The 20,077-nt window shown below is 41.9% G+C and overlaps 1 protein-coding gene and 1 pseudogene across 1 annotated transcript in view; both read right to left on the minus strand.

Moving 5' to 3' along the window:
* Positions 1-5,648, minus strand: part of LOC135224011 (uncharacterized) — a 248,225-nt gene extending 242,577 nt beyond the window's left edge. Inside the window, exons 1-3 of the mRNA XM_064262935.1 lie at positions 5,608-5,648; positions 5,314-5,449; positions 4,218-4,358 (exon numbers count right to left, since the gene is read on the minus strand). Coding sequence (XP_064119005.1) covers positions 4,218-4,358; positions 5,314-5,449; positions 5,608-5,648 — 318 coding nt within the window. The remainder of the gene's footprint in view (positions 1-4,217; positions 4,359-5,313; positions 5,450-5,607) is intronic.
* Positions 1-20,077, minus strand: part of LOC135224257 (uncharacterized) — a 218,359-nt pseudogene that overhangs the window by 164,354 nt on the left and 33,928 nt on the right.

Raw genomic sequence — 20,077 nt, forward strand, 5'->3', positions numbered from 1 at the left:
ATGCTCTTTCCTTCTTCCTGAGAAGCCTTATTACAGAGGCACATGTTGCCTGTAAGGAAGAGCATTTTAGACTACTGAAAGTGAAAGCTCACGAGGTGAGAGCCATTGCAACTTCGCTTGCATTCAGGAAAAATATGTCTGTGCGGAACTTGATGGAGGCGACTTTTTGGAGATGCCAATCGGTTTTCGCAAACCACTACCTACGTGATGTATAAATCACGTATGATAAATGCTTCGCCTTGGGCCCTTTTGTATCGGCGGATTCGGTGCTGGGGCAGGGAGCTGAAACTTATCCTGTGTAAATTTTTTTGTTGTAATATTAATCCTTTGTATTTTGGTTAGGTGGTCTGGTGGGTTTTGGCTCCTTGCAGAGGTAGTGGTAAGGATCTGTTATGTTAGGTGGTCTGGTGGGTTTTGGCTCCTTGCAGAGGTAGTGGTAAGGATCTGTTATGTAAGCGGACAAGGTCCCTTTAACAGGATCCGACTTGGATTCTACCACAATAGGGGATCACATATCCCAGTGGGTAGATCCGAGAGTCTTTCAGCAACAGGTCACTCCTAGGGCTGTAGCTTTTCCAGGTCTAATGCAGAGTCAGAGACAGTATCTATGAAGTCTTCATCCTGAAAAGGTGAGAACCAAGGTTTTTATATCCTACAATATTAGTTGTTTCCCGTCTTACCTGTATTATTTAGCTGTCTCTTACCCTCCACCAAGGGTGCCAATCAGCTAAGTATGTATCTGTCAGGGAAGTTCATGTACAAAAATGATATTGTTAAACTACAATAAAGTTTTGTACATACTTACCTGGCAGATATATACGATTAATGGCCCACCCAGCCTCCCCTCAGGAGACAGGTGGAAGAGAAAAATCTGACAAGCAAGGGGGATTGGTTCGTACACCCGCCACCCAGCGGCGGGTAAGGTACACCACCTGACCTACCTGTCGCGTGTGCCGCGAGATTTGAAATTCTGTCGGGAACGTCGGAGACTATAGCTAAGTATATATCTGCCAGGTAAGTATGTACAAAACTTTATTGTAGTTTAACAATATCATTTTGATAGTTCAAACACCAAAATAAACCCTCTAAGAATGCTCATACCCAAGTATTTTAATAGTTACTTTTATCTAAAAATGCTTATACCAGAGAATTTTAATACAGTTTTCTTTTTTTCGACACATTTTAGTCATGAAAATATGAAAATATAATAATCGGTGAAAATAGTACAGCGGACCTCCCATATTTGCATTCTCAAGATTCAATGACTCCTATTCACAAGGTTCCTCTATGAATCATATCTACCCATTATTTGCCAAGAATTCACCTATTTGTAGTATTTTTCAGCAAAAAATATTCACTAATTACTGTATTTTCACATCAATTTCATGACTAAAAACCACAATTTTTTAAAGTAAATTGTATTTTTCCTAATTATGCAAACCTGAGGCCCTTTATATTAGAAATTACTTTATAGAAAAGCTGGAACACAGCTGTTTTATTCTTGAACAAGGTGATTACGCAGTAAATACCGCCTGGTAGGACAGCCTGCCCCGATGTAAACACTCCACTTTGCCTTTTGACCTAGGTTTCAGTCAGACTGATCTGTGGCATGAGGTGAGCATTGTAATGTAAAGGACCTCAGGTTTGTATAGTTAGGAAAAAACAGTTCACTTTAAAAAATTGTGATTTGTTCCTACATGATACACAAACCCTCCGTCCTTTACATTAGGAAGACGACACACTGATTGGTGGGAGGAATTGGAGTGAGATACTAGAATCTATTGGAGTTCAGCACACATGGGCTATTCCTCCTGATCGTAAGAGCAAGGAGTGCCCTGTCCCTGAACACTTGATCGGAGTGTAAGAGCTGCATAATCAAGACTGACTTCTGGGCCTTTTTGAAATGAGTGAGGAACCGTAAGTCATCTGAAAATGGGCTGGGAAAAATATGTAGAATCAGAGGCATTAACACAAAGTTCTGGGAAGAGTTAGCATTATTGTCAGTCTCCTTCCTCCCATTCCTAGAGGAAGGAGCAGGATTGCTTCTATGATTCTGATAAGAAAAATAGAAAGGAAATTTGATGTGCAAGCTTACTGCATCAAACGGCCAACCAGTAAGGTAAGTTCGAGTCCTATCCTCAACCCAAAGAAAAAGGAGTAGAAGTACAGGGAGGGGGAAGGGTGGGATGCCAGTCACTTCCGCATTGGGAGTCAGTAGTGGAGGAAGGAATCAACATTCAATGAAGGGTGTCGATCCTCCGAGGTACAGCAACACACCAATAGGATAAAGTAATGATTGATTTGGATCAACCAATACAAAGTTGAAAACACAGATCATGAAGGATTCAAACTCATCAATAGATGCTGAATGCTTGCACATCCGGGACAGAGTCACAACACAACACCAACCTTTAGAAGGGTGATGTTTAGAACGAACTATGCAAATCATCCATCATCTTCACCTATGCCGGAGAGACGAGATGCGGTCTTTGAATACAAAATTCAGTCCGATGATTCTCACTAGGTATGTGCACTCTAAACATGAGTCAAATGCCTTCTAGAGACTGGTCCCTGGATGGCAAGACAAAAAAGTTTCTCATCAGTAGTTGTATCTCAACTAAGGAAACACAATACTACTTTAGTGAATGAATAACGCGAATGTGGACCTATGTCTTCACAGTTAAATTGGAGAGAAGTGAACTTTCACGATTCTGATCATAGAAAAAGTCCTGTCAATAACACCAACCAATGAAGACGGCTCTAACCCCTGGCATGTTAGAGGACTGAAAAAGTTATTCCACTATTTCATTGCTGTTTGGTGAGAAGTCTGTGTTTGCAATGAAGGTGGGGAGTCTTTAGTCATGAAAACATATGGATTGTACTGCCTGAAGAACCACTTCTTGTGGATTGGATCAGGGAAGAACTCTCCATTTATCCTGGAAGCAGAGCTAGTCGGGCGGGGAACAGGCAGTCTTCCATTATTCATTTTCAATTCGGGGTGAACAAAGAATACCTGAACACCTTACAAATTAAAAAAATGCATATAAAAAGACAAAACTCAAAATATCTGCAGAAAATAATTCTGAGTAATCGCAGCAACCAATGGGTCAGGTGTGAAGGAGCAGATGTTTAAAGACTTCTGTTATACTGTGGTGGGGTAAACAATGATAATGAGTCTGAGACATATCTCAGACAGAAAATTCTCACCATGTCAAATGTGTAGTACAAGACATAAACCTTACACGAGAATGGGAGCCAACCAGAGACCTAAGTCTGTGATGGCTGGGCAGAGAGATTCGAATTAACAGTTAACCCTCGTCAGAGGAGAAACAATACTAAGACGAATAGATTGTCAGCAAGAAGGCAGAACTTTGCCCCTTGCTCGACTCTGTATATTGAGTTGCCTGTTAATGCATTCCATACTGGAATGTTGGAATGCGTTCGGCTTATAGAACTATTGAGTGCAATACACACACTCGAGAACCTGCATGTTAACCGGAATGAGAGGGAAAGAAACGATTGTTTGTGATAATACTGTAACTTATGCATGTCACAAGGTTCCTGTCAATTGTGCACCAACCCAATTCTTCTTCATTCAAGAGAAAAGAATTAGGACTGAAAACAGACCAACTTTATTCTCTAAGGAAATGAGCAAAGATGAAGCTGTTCTAAAGGGAGGCTTCTAAGGTGATAACAGGACACCAAAGACGACTAGTTCATACCAAACTGGTTATTCCCAAAACAGGAAGATGGCTGAAAGCAAAGAGGGGTATTTATATCCAGGCAGGCGGGTCTTCCCGCTTACCAGACAGTAGTTACTGCCTAACCACCTTGTTCAGGAATTTAACAGCCTTGTTCCAGCTTCTCCATGAAGTAATTCCTAATGTAAAGGACCAAGGGTTTGTATATTGTGTAAGAACAAGTACTTTTTGTGATAAAACTATTAAACTATTCAAGAGGGGTTTTACATATGCATTCGAGGATGTCATCTATTCTCGGGGGTCTGGTAAGCATCCCCTGTGAATACAGGGGGTCCACTGTATTTCTCTATGAAAAATTGTGCGAATAGGCGAATTTTCCGCAAATAATGTGGATATCCATTTCATAGAAAAACCTGTGGTTAGGTGAAGCTGCAAATCCAGAAGGGCAAATAGACAGGGGTCCACAGAAACAACAACAAAAAGTACAACACTGTTACGTTTTACTGAAAAACTTACTGTGATAAATTTCTGATCGATGCGTAGACCTAAATGATCTTCCAACAAGTCATATCGTCCTATAATATACAGAGCTTCAATCACAGATGACAATGACCCTTTAGTATGCTTCACAACAGTCACCAGCAGATCCATAGTTTCCTGGAGGTATAAGAAATACTAATAAGGTGGCCTCCAAATGGTAACAGCTCTTCTGACAGACACATAGCATCTCTGTTCATATCCATGACCCTAATCTCACAAGAAATCTGTCTCATCTATTCACTTCAAGTATGCAATCTATGTTTAATTACCTTCTTGGAACAAAGCCTAATATCTACTCCAACTAATCTTCAATGAAGTAAGTTGTCCAGTGGTGTCCTCTTAAGCTCTTTCCAACTCATATCTAAGATTCTATTTCATAAGTTCAATCAAATATGATCGTAGTGGAAAATCAATGAATCAGTCCTTGAATATGTTTGTTGTAACATTTAATTTAAAAACCATTAACTTCAGTCATGATATTGTCATTTCTTTATTATCTTCTGTCCCACTTATTACAAAGTATTATGGATTTACTAAATTATACTAATTCCTCAAAAAGCTTACTTTGTGATAAGATAATGTAAAGCTTGCATCAAAAATGTTCAGATATTCTAGTGGTCTGACAAGCATTGAAAACTATTTAGCCCTTCAAGTTACTTTCCCAAGAAATGCACTACTATAAAACAATAAAGGAAATGTCTACCTCTGAAATAAAGATTCATTAAAGAATGAAAGATCAGGTTAGGTTGCATGACTCAGTGGTTGAGCCTACAGACTGGGCCAATCACTTCTAAGATGCTTACAGGTTCCAGGCTGGAACATGGATCATACATATTATCTATCAATAAAATGATTCTTTACAGTACTCCAATATGTATTACTAATCTAAAAATTACTTTTCAGGTCCTAAAGGATGAATAATTGTCTAAATTTTTGCTTAACGCTAAAATAAAATATTTTGGTTAGCATGCAAAATATTTATTCTATGTTTAGTTCCATGAACAACATAAAAGTTCAATTGTTGCAGTGACTTTTCTAATAAAATCATACAATATTAGTTAGGTTTTCCTACCTTCAACCTTCCATTACAGATGTACTGGCAATACTTGAAGCCATGTTTTGCAAGATATTCAACATCCAAAAGAAGAAATACTATGCTAATAGCTTCATTATCATCCAATTCATACAATGCAGCATTTGTATCAGCACTGTAAAAGACAAGTTTCATAAATTTCTATCCATAAGACAAACCAAATAGTAATCAGTGAAACTGAATTATTTTTGTCATAAGAATTTACATGTAAAGTGCATAATCCATCTTACATAAGTATTTAAGTGTAGTTTGTAAGGAGTTACGTATCTTTACTGAACCACATTTGATTCCTGATTATGACATGTGCTACTCATTTTTGTCCCCACAAATTATGCACCTGATGCTTCTTCCTTTCTAAAGAGGAATTCTTTTTTTATTACAGCATTACACAATTTTCTCTAAATTCTCTGTTTACACTAAATATGCTTAGAGGCTGTAATAAAACACCTAATTTTAAAATACAGTACAGTAATTTATTTCTTAATATATTTCTAAAATTTTACTAAGACTCCATTATTAGTGACACAAAGTTTTCTACATTACTTAACATACACTACACACAAGAAATTAGAATTACATATCCAAGGGACCACAGATTTTCCAATGCATCTACTTCTTCAGCTGGATGGAACTTTGCTGATTGAGTCTGAAGCTCTAACTATTCTAGGAGTAACTTTAGACTTGCATCTAACTTTTGAGATACGTACATCTAATGAAAGTTTCAGCAAATGCCGCACAAAATTTAAGCATTGTTCGCAAGGCCTCATATATTCATAGCAGTGACAAAATTAATACACACTGTTTCATGTCATTTGTAATTCCTTTACTGGAATACAGTGGTCCCCCCGTATTCGCGGGGGATGCGTACCAGACCCCCCCATGAATAGTTAGAATCCGTGAATGTTTAGAACCCCTAAAAAAACGCTAAAAACAGCCTATTTTTTTTAAGTTAAAACTCAAGAAAAACCACTAAAAATGTTCATACTTGGTTTTTTAAAGTTTTATCACAAAAAGTGCATTTTATGATGAAATATATCAACAAAACCAGGAATATGTGGACATTTCTCCAAGAAAAATACAGCGAATTTTCCTCAAATAATGCAGGGAAACATTCCCAAGAGAAATCCGTGAATGTGAGAGTCTGCGAATCCGGAGAACGCGAATACGGGGGTCCACTGTACTGTTCTCTGGTGTGGATGTCTGCTTCTGCCAGAGATTTAACTCTTTTAGATAGAGTAGTTCATGGTGGTAGGTTCCTGCTTCCTAATAGTAGTAGCATTTATAGTAGTAGCAGTCCATCAACAGATGGTCTCACTTGTCACTTTTTCATAAGCTGTATTTAAACAGTTATCTTTCACATTCACAGCTGATCCAAGATTCCCTTTATCTATCAAGAATAACTAGATTCACATAACAGTAGCATCAATATGCGCAGTTAATGTGCCTCACTTTTGAACTTATCAGTTCCAGAGGTACTTTATTCCTTGGACCATTGGACTATGGAACAGCCTTCCAAAAGATGTGCAGTTGGAACTTCAGAATTTCAAGCAAAAATGCAATGCACTGCTAACCTATTATGACTTTTTATAATAAGGTTTCATATATACTTAACAGTAATTACATAGCTATAGTTTCCACTCATATGGCACCTAAAGATTCAAAATTTAATGGGTAGCACTTCAATATACCATGTAGGTGAACAACCTGCCCGCTAAGGGGAATACTAAGAATGGTTCAGCCTATAACCTTGGTCTGTTTTATGTCTTATGTCCATCAGAGGGGAGGAGGGAGGGCTCAAATCATGTACATAATTACTTGGCAAGTATATATAAAACTTTATCATAAAAATTTAATTTTTATAAAAGCAACTTACCAAGTGATTACATATCTGAATCTCACACTGACAGGCAGTGGGATACATGGACATATTCTACTCCAAAACATTAAGTCATGTAATGAATTTGAAAAAGAAAAGTTGCAATCACTGAATACAATGCTCATGTTCCTTATTTGTCAAGATAGCCTGCATTAGAAACACTTCCTTTGGTTGCTGCTCAACCCACCCCGTAGTGGTGTGGTGGTAAAGCCATGGCTCGCCTCTACTTCAGTGGGAGCTTTGCAGCCCATGAGTATTAAGAGGGCTGCTAAAGTAATATAATATACAAATAAGTGTCCTTGCCCTGAGTGCAGTACCACAGTACCACAGTAAAACAACCAGAAAACACTGTAACCTACGGCAAAATAAAAAACCACAACCCATCCACCATGTCAGTTACTAATAATGATCACAAGGTACTGCAAAATTAACACTGTTTTATCTTTCTTCAAAATAGTGTGGAGCCAAGATCGATTACACTTCAAGTAGGAAGACTGTAGAATGGTCGTCAAGGGTATGTAGTACCTGAAGACTAATGAGGTAGAAGTTGTCTTTAGCTTTCACTAAAAGGAGGTAAATGATCTCCTAAATCTGAGTGTCTCGGGAAATAAAGTCCATAAGGATAAGGTACAAGACATTCTAATCTGTGGGAGAGAGGGGCTTGCCATAAAACCAAAGGTTATGGATGGCCCTGAACTTTCAGTCCCTTCAGGTATAAGTACCTGAAAATTACATTTTTGAAAGTAAAATGTATTTTTCCCTAACCATACAAATCTGAAGTCCTTTACTTAGGATAGATTGCAGCTAAGCTGAAACTACCGGCTAATACATTCTTTTATATAACGAGGTAGTAACTACTGGGCCGGTAGTTACCTGCCTGGCTGTGGGGAAGCACCACCTCCCCACCAGCTCACTGAGTTGTCACTTTGATTACAGCCAGGACTTTGATGATGACCCCTGAATCAAGGGGGTGGGTGTTTGGCGGGACCATACAAGTAAAGGACTCCAGGTTTGTATGGTTAGGGAAAAATACATTTTACTTTCAAAAATGTCATTTGTTCCTACACCGTATAGAAACCTTCCGTCCTTTACTTAAGAGACTCATCCTAAGGTAGGGATGGAAGTCCTGTTTCGCTGGCTGAGAATGGAACCCGGGATCCCAGGACCCGGGCTTATAGCTTGGGGTCATGGATCCTTCACCCCGCGAGTCATGATAAATGCGACCTGATGGCTGACGGCCTGGGTATCAAAGGCGTGAGTGTAGAACTCTCTCTGGCAACCAAAACCAGGCTATATAATCATAATAGGTTATGTTGGGTTGCAGCACACACCCCCTCGGAAAGGAGTGTGGAGACTGACTTGTGTGTGTCTACAGAAAAACCACTAGTCGGACATAGAATACTTACCAATATCGAAATCGGTGCCGGAGAATGGGTTTCGATGCTGTGGCCCCAAGTAAGGGGAAAAGGTGAAAAGAAAATAGGACAGTCACACTCTCACATTCACCCCCAGCCTGATACGGAACCTCGATCCTCAATACGATACTTCCGACCTCTGAGGGTACAGAGGCAGCTAAACCACTTGCTGAGCGGCTACCACAGGACCAAGGTCAGTTGTGTTGAGGTAGCTGTGGGTACAGTCTCTAAGGTAGAACCTGGTGAAGGTGGAAGGGCGAGACCATGTGGTAGCTTCCATCACCTGGGTAACTGAGAGGTTCTTCTTGAAGGCAAGAGATGTGCTCATTCCACGCACATCATGAGACTTCACTCGACTGGTACCAGCAAGTGGAGAAAAGGGAGGGGAGAGGGTACAGCAAATAACCTCTCGAATCCAATGTGAAATGGTATGCCTCGTAACCCTCTTCTTTGACGGGCCCGTACTTACAAAGAGATGTTGTAAGAAGGTGGGTAGAGTAGAGTTGGTCCATTGGAGATAGTGCCTCAGTGTTCTCAGTGTTCTCAGAGAACAGAGCAGTAGCTCATCTGGGTCTTTGGTTACTGTGCTCAGGTTCATAACCTGGAACGAAGAAAACCGAGAATCGACCTGAGCCGGATTCTGGGTTTTCGCAACAAACTCAAGGAGCTGAAGCAGGCCTTGGTCCAGCGCTCAGTACGAGCGATAGTATAGGCTAGGCCATGAAGCTCGCTGACTCGCTTGGAGGAAGCATGGGCAAGAAGAAAAACCGTTTTCTGGGTAAGATCCCTATCAGATGCCAGGGATAATGGTTCATATGGAGCTCTCTTCAAAGACCTGAGGACAGCAACGATGTCCCAGGGAGGAGGCTTTGCCAATACCAGAGTGCAACCCTGTTCAAAGCTTTGTATGAACATAGAGAGTTCCTCCGAGGAAGAGAGATCAATTCCCTTCAGTCTGAGGACTTGGCTCAAGGCCGAGCGATAGCCTTTTGCCGCTGAGACCGAAAGGAGCTTCTCTCTCCGGAGGTAGCGTAAGAAGTCGGCAATCAAGGGGATAGAGGCTCCGAAAGAGAACAGCCTCTCCAACAACACCAACCACAGATGATGGCCCACTTGGTCTGATAGACAGACGTTGAGGACTTCCTGAGGTATCCTGACATTGCTGTCGCAGCCTCTCGCAAAAAGCCTTTCACTGTGAGGAGCTGCTGGATAACCTCCACGCGTCAAGATGTAAAAAGCTCACCGCATTGTGGAAGATCCTCACATGTGGTTGGCATAGGAGGTCGGGGAGTGGCGGAAGCACTCTCAGAGGTTCTACCAGCAGAAGTAGAAGGTCGGGGTACCATTCTACATGAGGCCATTTCGGCGCCACTAGCGTCATGGACAGGGTAGATGTGGATGGCACTTGATTCAACACCTGCCTGATCAGGCAAAATGGCGGAAAAACATAGACGTCTAGGCTGTCCAAGAGGTACTGGAATGCGTCCTCGAAACGCCGCCCCTTGGTGGGGGTTGCCGGCCGGCCGGATCTGGAACCGGAGAGCAGTAAATCGGTAACTTCTGATTTATAGCAGTAGCGAACAGGTCTATCGTTGGGGAACCTCACAAAGTCAAGACTTTGTTCGCTGTCCGAGGAGCCAAAGACCATTCGGAGCCAATGATCTGTGTCCTCCTGCTCATATTGTCCGCCACGATGTTCCATTTGCCTGGAATGAACTGAGCTGCCAACCCTACCAAGTTGAGAGCTGCCCATTCGTGAATCTGCACTGCTAGTTGGCATAGCTGCAGAGACACGGTACTGCCTTGACAGTTCACATATGCCACTACGGTGATGTTGTCCCTCATCAGTGCCACTGAGTGACCTGTCAGAAGAGAGCTGAAGTGCTGGAGTGCCAGGAAGGCAGCTTGAAGTCCCAGCACGTTGATATGATCTTGACGTTCCTGGTCAGACCATAGGCCCGAACCAGGTGTTGCAGTAGGCATGCGCCCCATCCTTTCTTGGATGGGTCCGTAAAAAGGAGCAGATGGGGTGGATGAGACTGGAGAAGGGAGCACCTCAACAGGTTTGCGTCGTCCAGCCACCACTCGAGATCGGAGCATGTTCTCCTCCACTGGGACTAGTTTGTGAGGAGAATCATGACTTTGTGGCCAACGATTCTTCAGACCCCACTGAAAGGATCGAAGGTGCATTTGACCGTTTGGAACAAGGCGTTCCAGCGAGGCCAGATGTCCCAGCAACTGTTGCCACTGATGTGCTGGCAGCTAGGACTGTCGGCAGAAGGGCAGAGCGACACTTCGGAGGCGTTCCAGTCTTTCCGGTGTCGGATAGGCTTTCCCTGCAACAGCGTTGAGGATCATACCGAGATACACCACTTGTTGAGAGGGATCTAGAGAGGATTTCTTGCGGTTCACCATGATCCCCAGATCGTGAAAAAACGCCAGAACCCTGTCTTGGTGGAGATGAAGCAGTTCCATTGAGGATGCCATGTATCAGCCAATCGTCTAGGTAACACAAAAGACGAATGCCCTGGCGATGAGCCCATGTTGACAATAGGGTGAACACCCGAGTGAAGGCTTGCGGAGCTGTGGAGAGACCAAAACATAGGACCTTGAATTGTAACACTGTCCGCTACAACAAGACGAAGATACTTCCTGGACAACAGATGGATTGGGATTTGGAAGTATGTGTCTTTTAGGGCGATCGTCACCACCTAATCCAGAGGATGAATGGCCTGTCTGACCGTGCTGGGGGTCTCCATCCTGAACGGGGTTTGCTGAACGAACTCGTTCAGGGCCGAGACATCGATGACCGGTCTCCAGCCTCCAGACGCCTTCTTTACAAGAAAGAGTCAACTGAAGAAGCCTAGAGACTTGTCGAGGACCTCCTCGAGAGTATCCTTCCCCAGCATGTCCTGGACTTCTGCCTGAAGGGTGAGATCCTTCATCGATAACTGACTATAGGATAATGACGTCTTCGGGGGTCGAATCAGAGGAGGGGGAGAGTTGATGAACGGGACGCGATACCCATGTTGGAGGACGGTCAGCGTTCAATCCTACTGCCACCTTGTCCCTCTGGCTTGCAGGCATCCCCCCACCAGTGGCAGAGTGGGGGGAGTGCCCTCCTCACTGGTCGTGACGGACTCTCTCCCTCTTGCCACATTTGCTTCGCCCTCAACCACTCCTGATCGAAAAGGGCTGCTGATGTCTCGGCTGCCGAGTGGTGGAGGCAGTGGGAAAGGGATCAGCCCTGGCATGAGGGTGAGAAACCCTCCTAGATGGAGAGCCTGGGAGACATCAAGCAGAAACAGCAGGAGGTTGGGGCCAACAGAAGGATGCTGTGCGGTGCAGCAAAGAATCCTGGCTCGCTCTCCTGAAGTTTCCGATCACCTCGTTTACATCCGAAGATGGAAAGAGGGTGGATTCCTGAAGTGAGGCATTCCTCAAGTCAGTCACATCCTGAGGGTCCACAGCTCAATCAAGCCTTGATGAGACGGCGTCCCTGCGCTTCAGCACCAGGTTGGCCCAGAGGTTGGCAAGCTAGTGGACTAGAACTCCATAGCCTTACCTCCCGACAAAACAAGGTCATGGGGCTGACAAACCATGTCCGCTTGCTTGTCAAGCTGCTGTGGAGTCTTACAGGTGACAAAAAAGCCCACCATGCCACCCCAAAAGTCCAACCATGAAACTACTTGCAACGCTGCCATCGTGGTTTGTTTGAGCTGCGACATCTCCTGGGATGAGAAAGTCGAGGTTCTGTGTTGCAGTGTCTGGAGTGAAACTTCAGGTACCAATGACGTTGTCGTCTGGTTTATGGGCAAGGGTGAAGGCTCCGTCTCTTGGGCCACATAGTACTTCCTCTGCTTCTGGAAAGCAGAGGGGAGTAGCTTAGAGGACCTAGATGCCTGCAGCGAGTCCTTCCTCGCTGAAACTTGTCTATCAACCTTGGTCTCAGCCTCCCTTGTCAGGGATGACAAGGGCAGCTCAAACCGGGACCGAGGACCCCAAGGGGCGTGACAAAGAAGGTAGACTGCCGACGCATGGCCTTTCGGAGAAGTAGTTGGAGCTTCTCCTAGGCCATTTACCTTCCGAATGAGACCGATGATCTCACAGAAGGTGGTTTCAGCTGCCACATCTTCTGGAACAGCTGGAGCAGCTGCTTCCGGAAGTTAGCCACCTGAATCGTCGGTTGCCTTGTGAAAATCATCCTCCCTCTGCATTGACGCACCCGGGCGTGAATGAGAGGGGTCCAGTCTTGAAGAACAAGGCAGTCTCTCTAGTTGTTCACGAAGGGCGGCAGAAGGTCCGGGAGCCGAGGCCCCCAGAACCAAAGGAGCCCCTGGAGGCTTGGAATCGCAAGAGTGATTCTTCACTGCCTTCCACAGGTCCTTATGCCCCTGTCAGACAGCCCCTTGCAAGAAGGGGGAAGGTGGAGTTGGAGGATGCCTATCTGCTTCTGGTGAAGCTGGAGGAGAGAGGGGAGATGGAGCCCTCTCCGCAAGCACTGTTGGAGTCCTGTCAGGAGGATCTCGGCTAGGTTCGAACTCGATGGGCAAGATATATTTCTCTACAAGGGAACAAGCCCTTGGGGATCGAGAACCTCAAGAGGTTGAAGGTCTGGACTCGTAAGGAGGAGTTATGGGATGCCTTTGCTCCCAGAGCTCCTCTCACCTGACGTTAAGCACTCGTGGCAGCTCAGGGATAGTAAATCCCCTTAACTGCTCTCCCAACTTCCAAAGAGGAATCGGAAGTGGGGCTGGAAGGTCATATGAAGGAGAAATAGCCCGTTTGCGGCCTTGTTCTCAAGGGAGAGTTGGGAAACAACGACCTCTGATCGATGGTGAAAGCCTATAAGGCTGCCTTTTGGAAGGCAGGGTTGCAGCTTTACAAGGATCCCAAAATGGAGACAGGACCTCCGGAGGAGGAGCAGACAATGTAAGTTCCAAGAACGGGTACTCCGACTCAGACATCTCTGTTTTCCTTGTCGAAACGTTGCAAAAAACAGAGGAAAAAGGTTTAACAGGTGCGTGTGATCTGCAGGAGCAAGAGCGCGCACACAGGTTCTGAACGTGCGTAAGCGCGTGCAGGCGAATGGCGTGCAAATTTGCGTGAGAGAGAACACCTAGAGCTGTGAGCGTTAGAACACGCTGGAGAGCGTTGACGCTCTACAGGTGAAATTGCGTGTCTTGTTGCGTGTGTAGACAAAGAAGAACTTCCCGAAGAAGGAGCGCGTCTGGGGCATGATACAGGCGGCCCGCGGTTAATGGCAAAATCGCTTAGCGGCGAATTGGTTTTATGGCTGTCGTAAAAAATATTCATTAAAAAAATAAGATATTTTAAGGTATTTTTACGGCACAATTTTCGCTCAACAGCACTGCTAGCGCCATTATGTCAAACGAGTTCATACATTTGTAGAAATGCTGTTCAGACCATAAAGGTTATGCAAATGATATTAATAAATTTTATGGAAAGTTATTACATAGGTATTAGGGGAAAATATATGCCTCTGACGCTGTTCTATGCCGAAAATATCGAGTTGCATAAGTGCAAATTTAGCTATGGATGTGTCGATTTATAAATGCTCATGCTTTTAAGTTTAAAATGTGTATGAAAATGTATTACGTATAGGGAATTTTTATTTCTGCACAGAAATATGAAACAAAGGCAACTTTTGCAACTGCCCTTCATGTTATCATGTTCTCTCTTGTGAGCCCCCGCCTGCCGCTCTTCCGAAAATATAGGGTTAAAAAGAGTGCAAATTTAGCGATCGATGTGTCGATTTTATAAATGTTCATGCTTTTATGTTTAAAATGTGTATGAAAATATATTACGTAGTATAGGGTATTTTTATTTTTGTACATAAATGTGATAGAAATTAAGGCAGCTTTTGTAACTACCCTCCATGTTGTCAGAAAATGTTTTTTCATGTTCGTTCTTGTCCGCCACTGTTCTGAAAAATGCATGGTGTTATTTTATTAATTAAGCTAATTATAACTCATTTTGTTAATGAAACTTCAGCTTTTTGTTATAAGTTTTCATGCATTTATGTTTAAATGTGTATAAAAAATGTATTACAGGGTATTTATATTATGTATTTTTGTACATAAATATGATACAGTGGCAGTAAGCATGTCCATTTGAAGTCTTTGTAACAGCCCTTCACATGATGAAGACAATAGGTTGTTCAGGCATGCCCAAATAAAAAATTTTTAATTTATATATAATTGAATCACGTTTTTATAACAAATTATATTTACAATTTGCATAAATTGATTTTAATAGACAAAAAACTCACATATACATTCAATTTTGTAACACTGCTATTTGTTTTCTTTTTTCCATGGGATAGAAGTACAAAATGTAATTGTGCAACTCGGTCGATTTTTGGCTTTGTTTCTCGAGCAAAAAATTGAGGTATGATCATACGAGCTTGGGATGCCGCTGCTACATAGATGGCATAGTGACGAAAATTAAGATAAGCACAGAAAAAAAGTAAATTTGCATCTTTCCCATAAATTCTTTAAAAAGTTATACATTACTTCACTGTATTCAATAATATTGTATGTATTCTCATATTATTGTACTATAAAATACTAAGCTAAATCTAAGCCAGTATTCCACGGAGCGGCCAATGTTTTGGTTTGAAATCAGCTGATGGCGAATACGAGCTTGTTTCGCCACATTTAACGCAATTCTGAGCAAATTTTCTTGCTTCTAGTTAGCATAAACAAATACTATCTAGATACTACTTGACTTATATGAGACAAGGTTATTTTTCCTTATGCGACATGTTTTTAGGTGGAAATATGAATTGAATGTCTTGTTGTGATTGTGAACTAATTTTTTTTTCATTAACAGATTATGTTGGCGACAAGTTTATTGCGTAAAGAAATTACATGATTCCGTTCGCAATTTTCCTTTATATAATCGTAACATAAACTTTATGTTATTTATCTTATATCGGCATGAAACTAACAGTAAAATGTGTTCTTTTAAGCACAGTAATTTTAATTAAAATTATTTTATCTCAGTTTTATCTACGGTTGTGCTTGATGGCATACGTCTACTGGAGTTTTATCCTTGTTGCCGATGCACGATAAGTCATTAGCAGTTTGAACAGTTTTCTCAGCTTCAGTTATAACTAGGTTTAAATTTAACAGTATATTTCCAGATTGATCTTTGATCTATAGCAAATAAAGTTATTACATTAAGATATCTCAGTTCTATTCTACATAACGTCATTTATAACAACTACGGTAATAGTGTACTATGGTACGATGATTGAAATACATGCCAAACGGATGTTATTCAATTCGATTGTACTTGGAAAAATAAAAAGTTGTTTCTCGTTCGGTTGTTCATGGCTGTACATGTTACACAACGAGTATAACGTTAAAACCATACTTTCATCATTCTCTTTTGCTGTTTTTGAACTTATGTAACTAGAAGATGGGATAAAGTTAGGCTATTGTAATTTGGTCTCTCATAAAATCGGATTATCATACGACGAATTATCGTAACTTGAACACTACAGCTACCTATACGACAAATTATCGTAACTTGAACACTACAGCTACCTGTACACTGTAAAAAACCTTATATCTTTACATACTCTTGACACCCAAAGGATTAAAGCTAGGCTTTTTTCACTTTACAGTATTTATAATACTATGTATAATGTACTGTACAGCACTACTTTACAGTAAATTCTATGGTACTATACTGCATAAATGAAGTTTTTATTGTAAAACTAATATTGTAATACCTACCTGAACACCTGAACTAGCCCTGGTCACTTACCAGCCCGAACCATCATTTATTAAAAATTTACCAAATCTTTGGTTAAAATAAACGATCAGTGTTGCCAATCTCCTGGCAAACACCCTCGTTACCTAGTTACCAGCCCACCGCTAGTAGCCCTGCCTCACGGGCCGGTCACACCTGTCCTCTCACGTCAATCATAACTCAATAACTCTGTATGAGAGGGGAGGAGGGTGGGAATCATTCAGGTGTTCAGGTAGGTATTACAATATTAGTTTTACAATAAAAACTTCATATTGCAATACACCCCCTGAACACCTGAACTAGCCCGATTAACAACATTAATTTGGAGGTGGGGAATCAAATCTTCTCTCTATAATGAAGATGCCGACCCCTCATCCACCGTGCCGGCCCTCCACTGTACCAGTTGTCAGTCAATATAATTGAGTACACGAGTCAGTCTCAAGTTCATTTGTCACTCGTCCAAGCTAATCTCCCATGTGTGGCCTTCTAGGCCTCCCATATGTGGAGGGAAAAACTCCCTGCACCTCTACCCTAAGGTCAAAACTCATTGAGTGCGGGAGGGATACAAACCTGTTTCCTCTCAGCTGGCTATGTGCCTCACCTGAGTAGAGGAAAAACTGAAGACCTCCCATGTATGGAGGGAATCTGAAGACCTCCCATGTGGCTCTCGGCCTCTCATGTATGGAGGGAATCTGAAGACCTCCCATGTGGCTCTCGGCCTCTCATGTATGGAGGGAAACTGAAGACCTCCCATGTGGCCTTAGGCCTCTCATGTACGGAGGAGACAACCATGTCCATCGGTGCGTCTGCGACGGTGTCGTCGATCGTAGTGATGTCCTCTCTTGTAGTGTTGTACCTGCCTGTCTGTACTCTGCCTGGTTGGCACTTGAAAGAATACCCTCAGATAGACCTAGACATGTTCTTTCCTATCTGTCCTAATACTTAAAATCCTCTTGTGATATATCATATCATGAATACCTTATACGTACATATTCCTAATAGTCGCTCCCTACTCTAATACTAACTCAGACAGCAAGATTGTTGGGTTTAAAAATAGAATTTAGGCCAAAGGCCGAGTATTGGGACCTATGAGGTCAGTCAGCGCTGAAGGGAAATTGACAAAGTTTGAAAAGGTGTGAAAGGAAGAAAAACCTCTGTTGCACAATGAGTCCAGTGTTAGGAGAGCGTGGAAAATAGGATGAGAGAATATGGAGAGAATATGAAATCAGAAAAGTAAGAGAGAGAGAGAGAGAGGAGAGAGAGAGAGAGAGACGAGAGGAGAGAGAGATGAGAGAGAGAGACGAGAGAGAGAGAGAAAAAACACAATTGTCTAGGATAAAGAGAGAATATAAAATCAGGGAAGAGAGAGAGAGAGAGAGAGAGAGAGAGAGAGAGAGAGAGAGAGAGAGAGAGAGAGAGAGAGAGAGAGAGAGAAATAACGATCGTCTAACATCTCGCACCTCCCCATCCCGCAAATTGCACCCCTCTAAGTTAAAAGGGTATTATCTTCAAAACGATAATATACTCGTATAACTCCGTACAGCTATGAACTGAACAACCGAACGAGAACTTGTTGCTAATGCGATCGACTCCTATAACAACATCACTTTATTGTATTGATCAGCGTGTGACAGTAATCGAATCCAATAGCAACATCCGTTAATGTATTCATCCGCGTAATTACTGTATTCATGTTATAAATGCAGCTGAAGCTAATAAGGCAAAATTACGTGCATCAGCAACCTGGACAGAAGTCCCGAGCTTTTGTATGAATTCCAACGCAGCCGTGGTAAAAGAAACTAATAGCATGAAAGAGCTCATTACTGTTGTTTTCACACAGACAAAGGATTAATAACGTATATAAAGTGTAAGGTTTGTAATACCTATGAAAACGAGTGAAAAACGAACGGAATCCTAAATTTAACGCCATCTAACCCGAGGGAAAAACTAGCTTCCAATGAGACGTATCAGTCAAATTTTGGTCTTAAATTACATCGTAAGACGAACAGAATGACTTCGTTCCATAAGTTAAGTACGTATCCAGATATTCATTAATATGCTAACTAAGTACAAAAACATTAGCCGAGACCAAGTGATATGGTTGAATCTGGAGCCAAGGAAAAAAAAAAAAAAAAAAAAAAAAAAAAAAAAAAGACTAGCCGGCATCCTTGTCTGTCTAAACCACACCTCCTTACAATAGTGCTGTTTGATGACAAGCTAGTGTAATTGTAATTTAATTGAAAAGTAATAAAATAATATTTAAAGGTAATTAAATTAACTTTATTAGGCCTAAGATTAATTTCAGTTGTCATTGTAATTTGATAATACGACTGGTAATAATTTGTAACTGTAATTGACATAAGCGCAATGTAAATACTGACGGCAATAGTCTGTTAAACGTATGAAGACGTCATACATACAAATTTCTTATATCTGACATCTGATTATATGCCCCAAGATAGAAACCTCATTGACTATGTTAAATGTCAACATAGTTGAACACACGTCTCCTTCAAGACGTTTGTACAAACTTGGCATAAGTGAGAGTGTTGTTACGTTAGTCATTTTAGGCAATCGGGAGAGAATGAGATGGATACGGCGACGCAAACCCGTATTCGTCATCCTCTCATTCCAGCGTGAATGACTGCCGAGTTAGTGTTTATACTACGCTAATATGATGATACACATAATACAATTATAATGCTTTAGTCGGACAGAATCCGATCTTCATTCTGTTCGATTACATTCATATTAATTATCCTCAGATCGGATTCTCGTTCGTTTTCAATTACACCTGTACTGAATTATCCGAAGTCAAGAATGCCTTGAGCCTACAGCGTTAGCCAATATAAAAATAACTACCGATATGTTGTACAGCGAATACTTTAGGTTAGGCTAGACTACTGAATATGCATACGATATATCATCGTGAACACTAGGCTAACCGTAGTTAATTTTATTCGATTTCTCTCCATACTGAATATCGTATGTCAATATGCATTGAACGGAGAATTAGTTGATATTAACAATTATCGTATCGTATACGTAGAGGAAAGAAACCTTAAAGACGAAGGAGCATATCTGAAAGACCAACCATGGCCTAAAAGCTTCTGATGCAAGGAACTCGAAGCAGGAAAAAGCCTAAAGATAATCTAAGGACACTGTGCCTCTAAAAACTACTACTTTTAATAGAAAACCGACCCGAAGAAGCCTGCACTTCTCTTCCTAAACTAAACACTATGTAGCCTATTATCCCTACTCGTCTATATCTGACCTAAGTTTTTATCATCCTGAGAACTTACACATCGAGGGAAGGGGAATCTGCTGCCAACACTGCCTGCTCCGCGCCAGGGGGACGGCGGATCTTGCCCTGTGGGCTTGCGGATCCCCATAACCCCCAGCACCGGTTAGGGCTGATTCTGGAACAGGCAGGGGAGCTGGAAAAGAACGATTAGTAATTTCAGTATCCCTATTGCTCGATCTATCCTCATATAATCTTGACATAAAATCGGTAACAGAGATGTCATACTCGATGTCAGCCTACTCTCAAGTCTCTTAAAGAGCACTGTCTCTAAGTCCTTATCTTGATCTACATTAGTCTCTTCCTGCCTACACTTACTTCTTAATACGAGACCTTTCCTATGTTTGAGATACCCTAACATCTGGTCCA

Source organism: Macrobrachium nipponense, chromosome 10, assembly GCF_015104395.2.
Source record: "Macrobrachium nipponense isolate FS-2020 chromosome 10, ASM1510439v2, whole genome shotgun sequence".
NCBI classification, from domain to species: Eukaryota; Metazoa; Arthropoda; class Malacostraca; order Decapoda; family Palaemonidae; genus Macrobrachium; species Macrobrachium nipponense.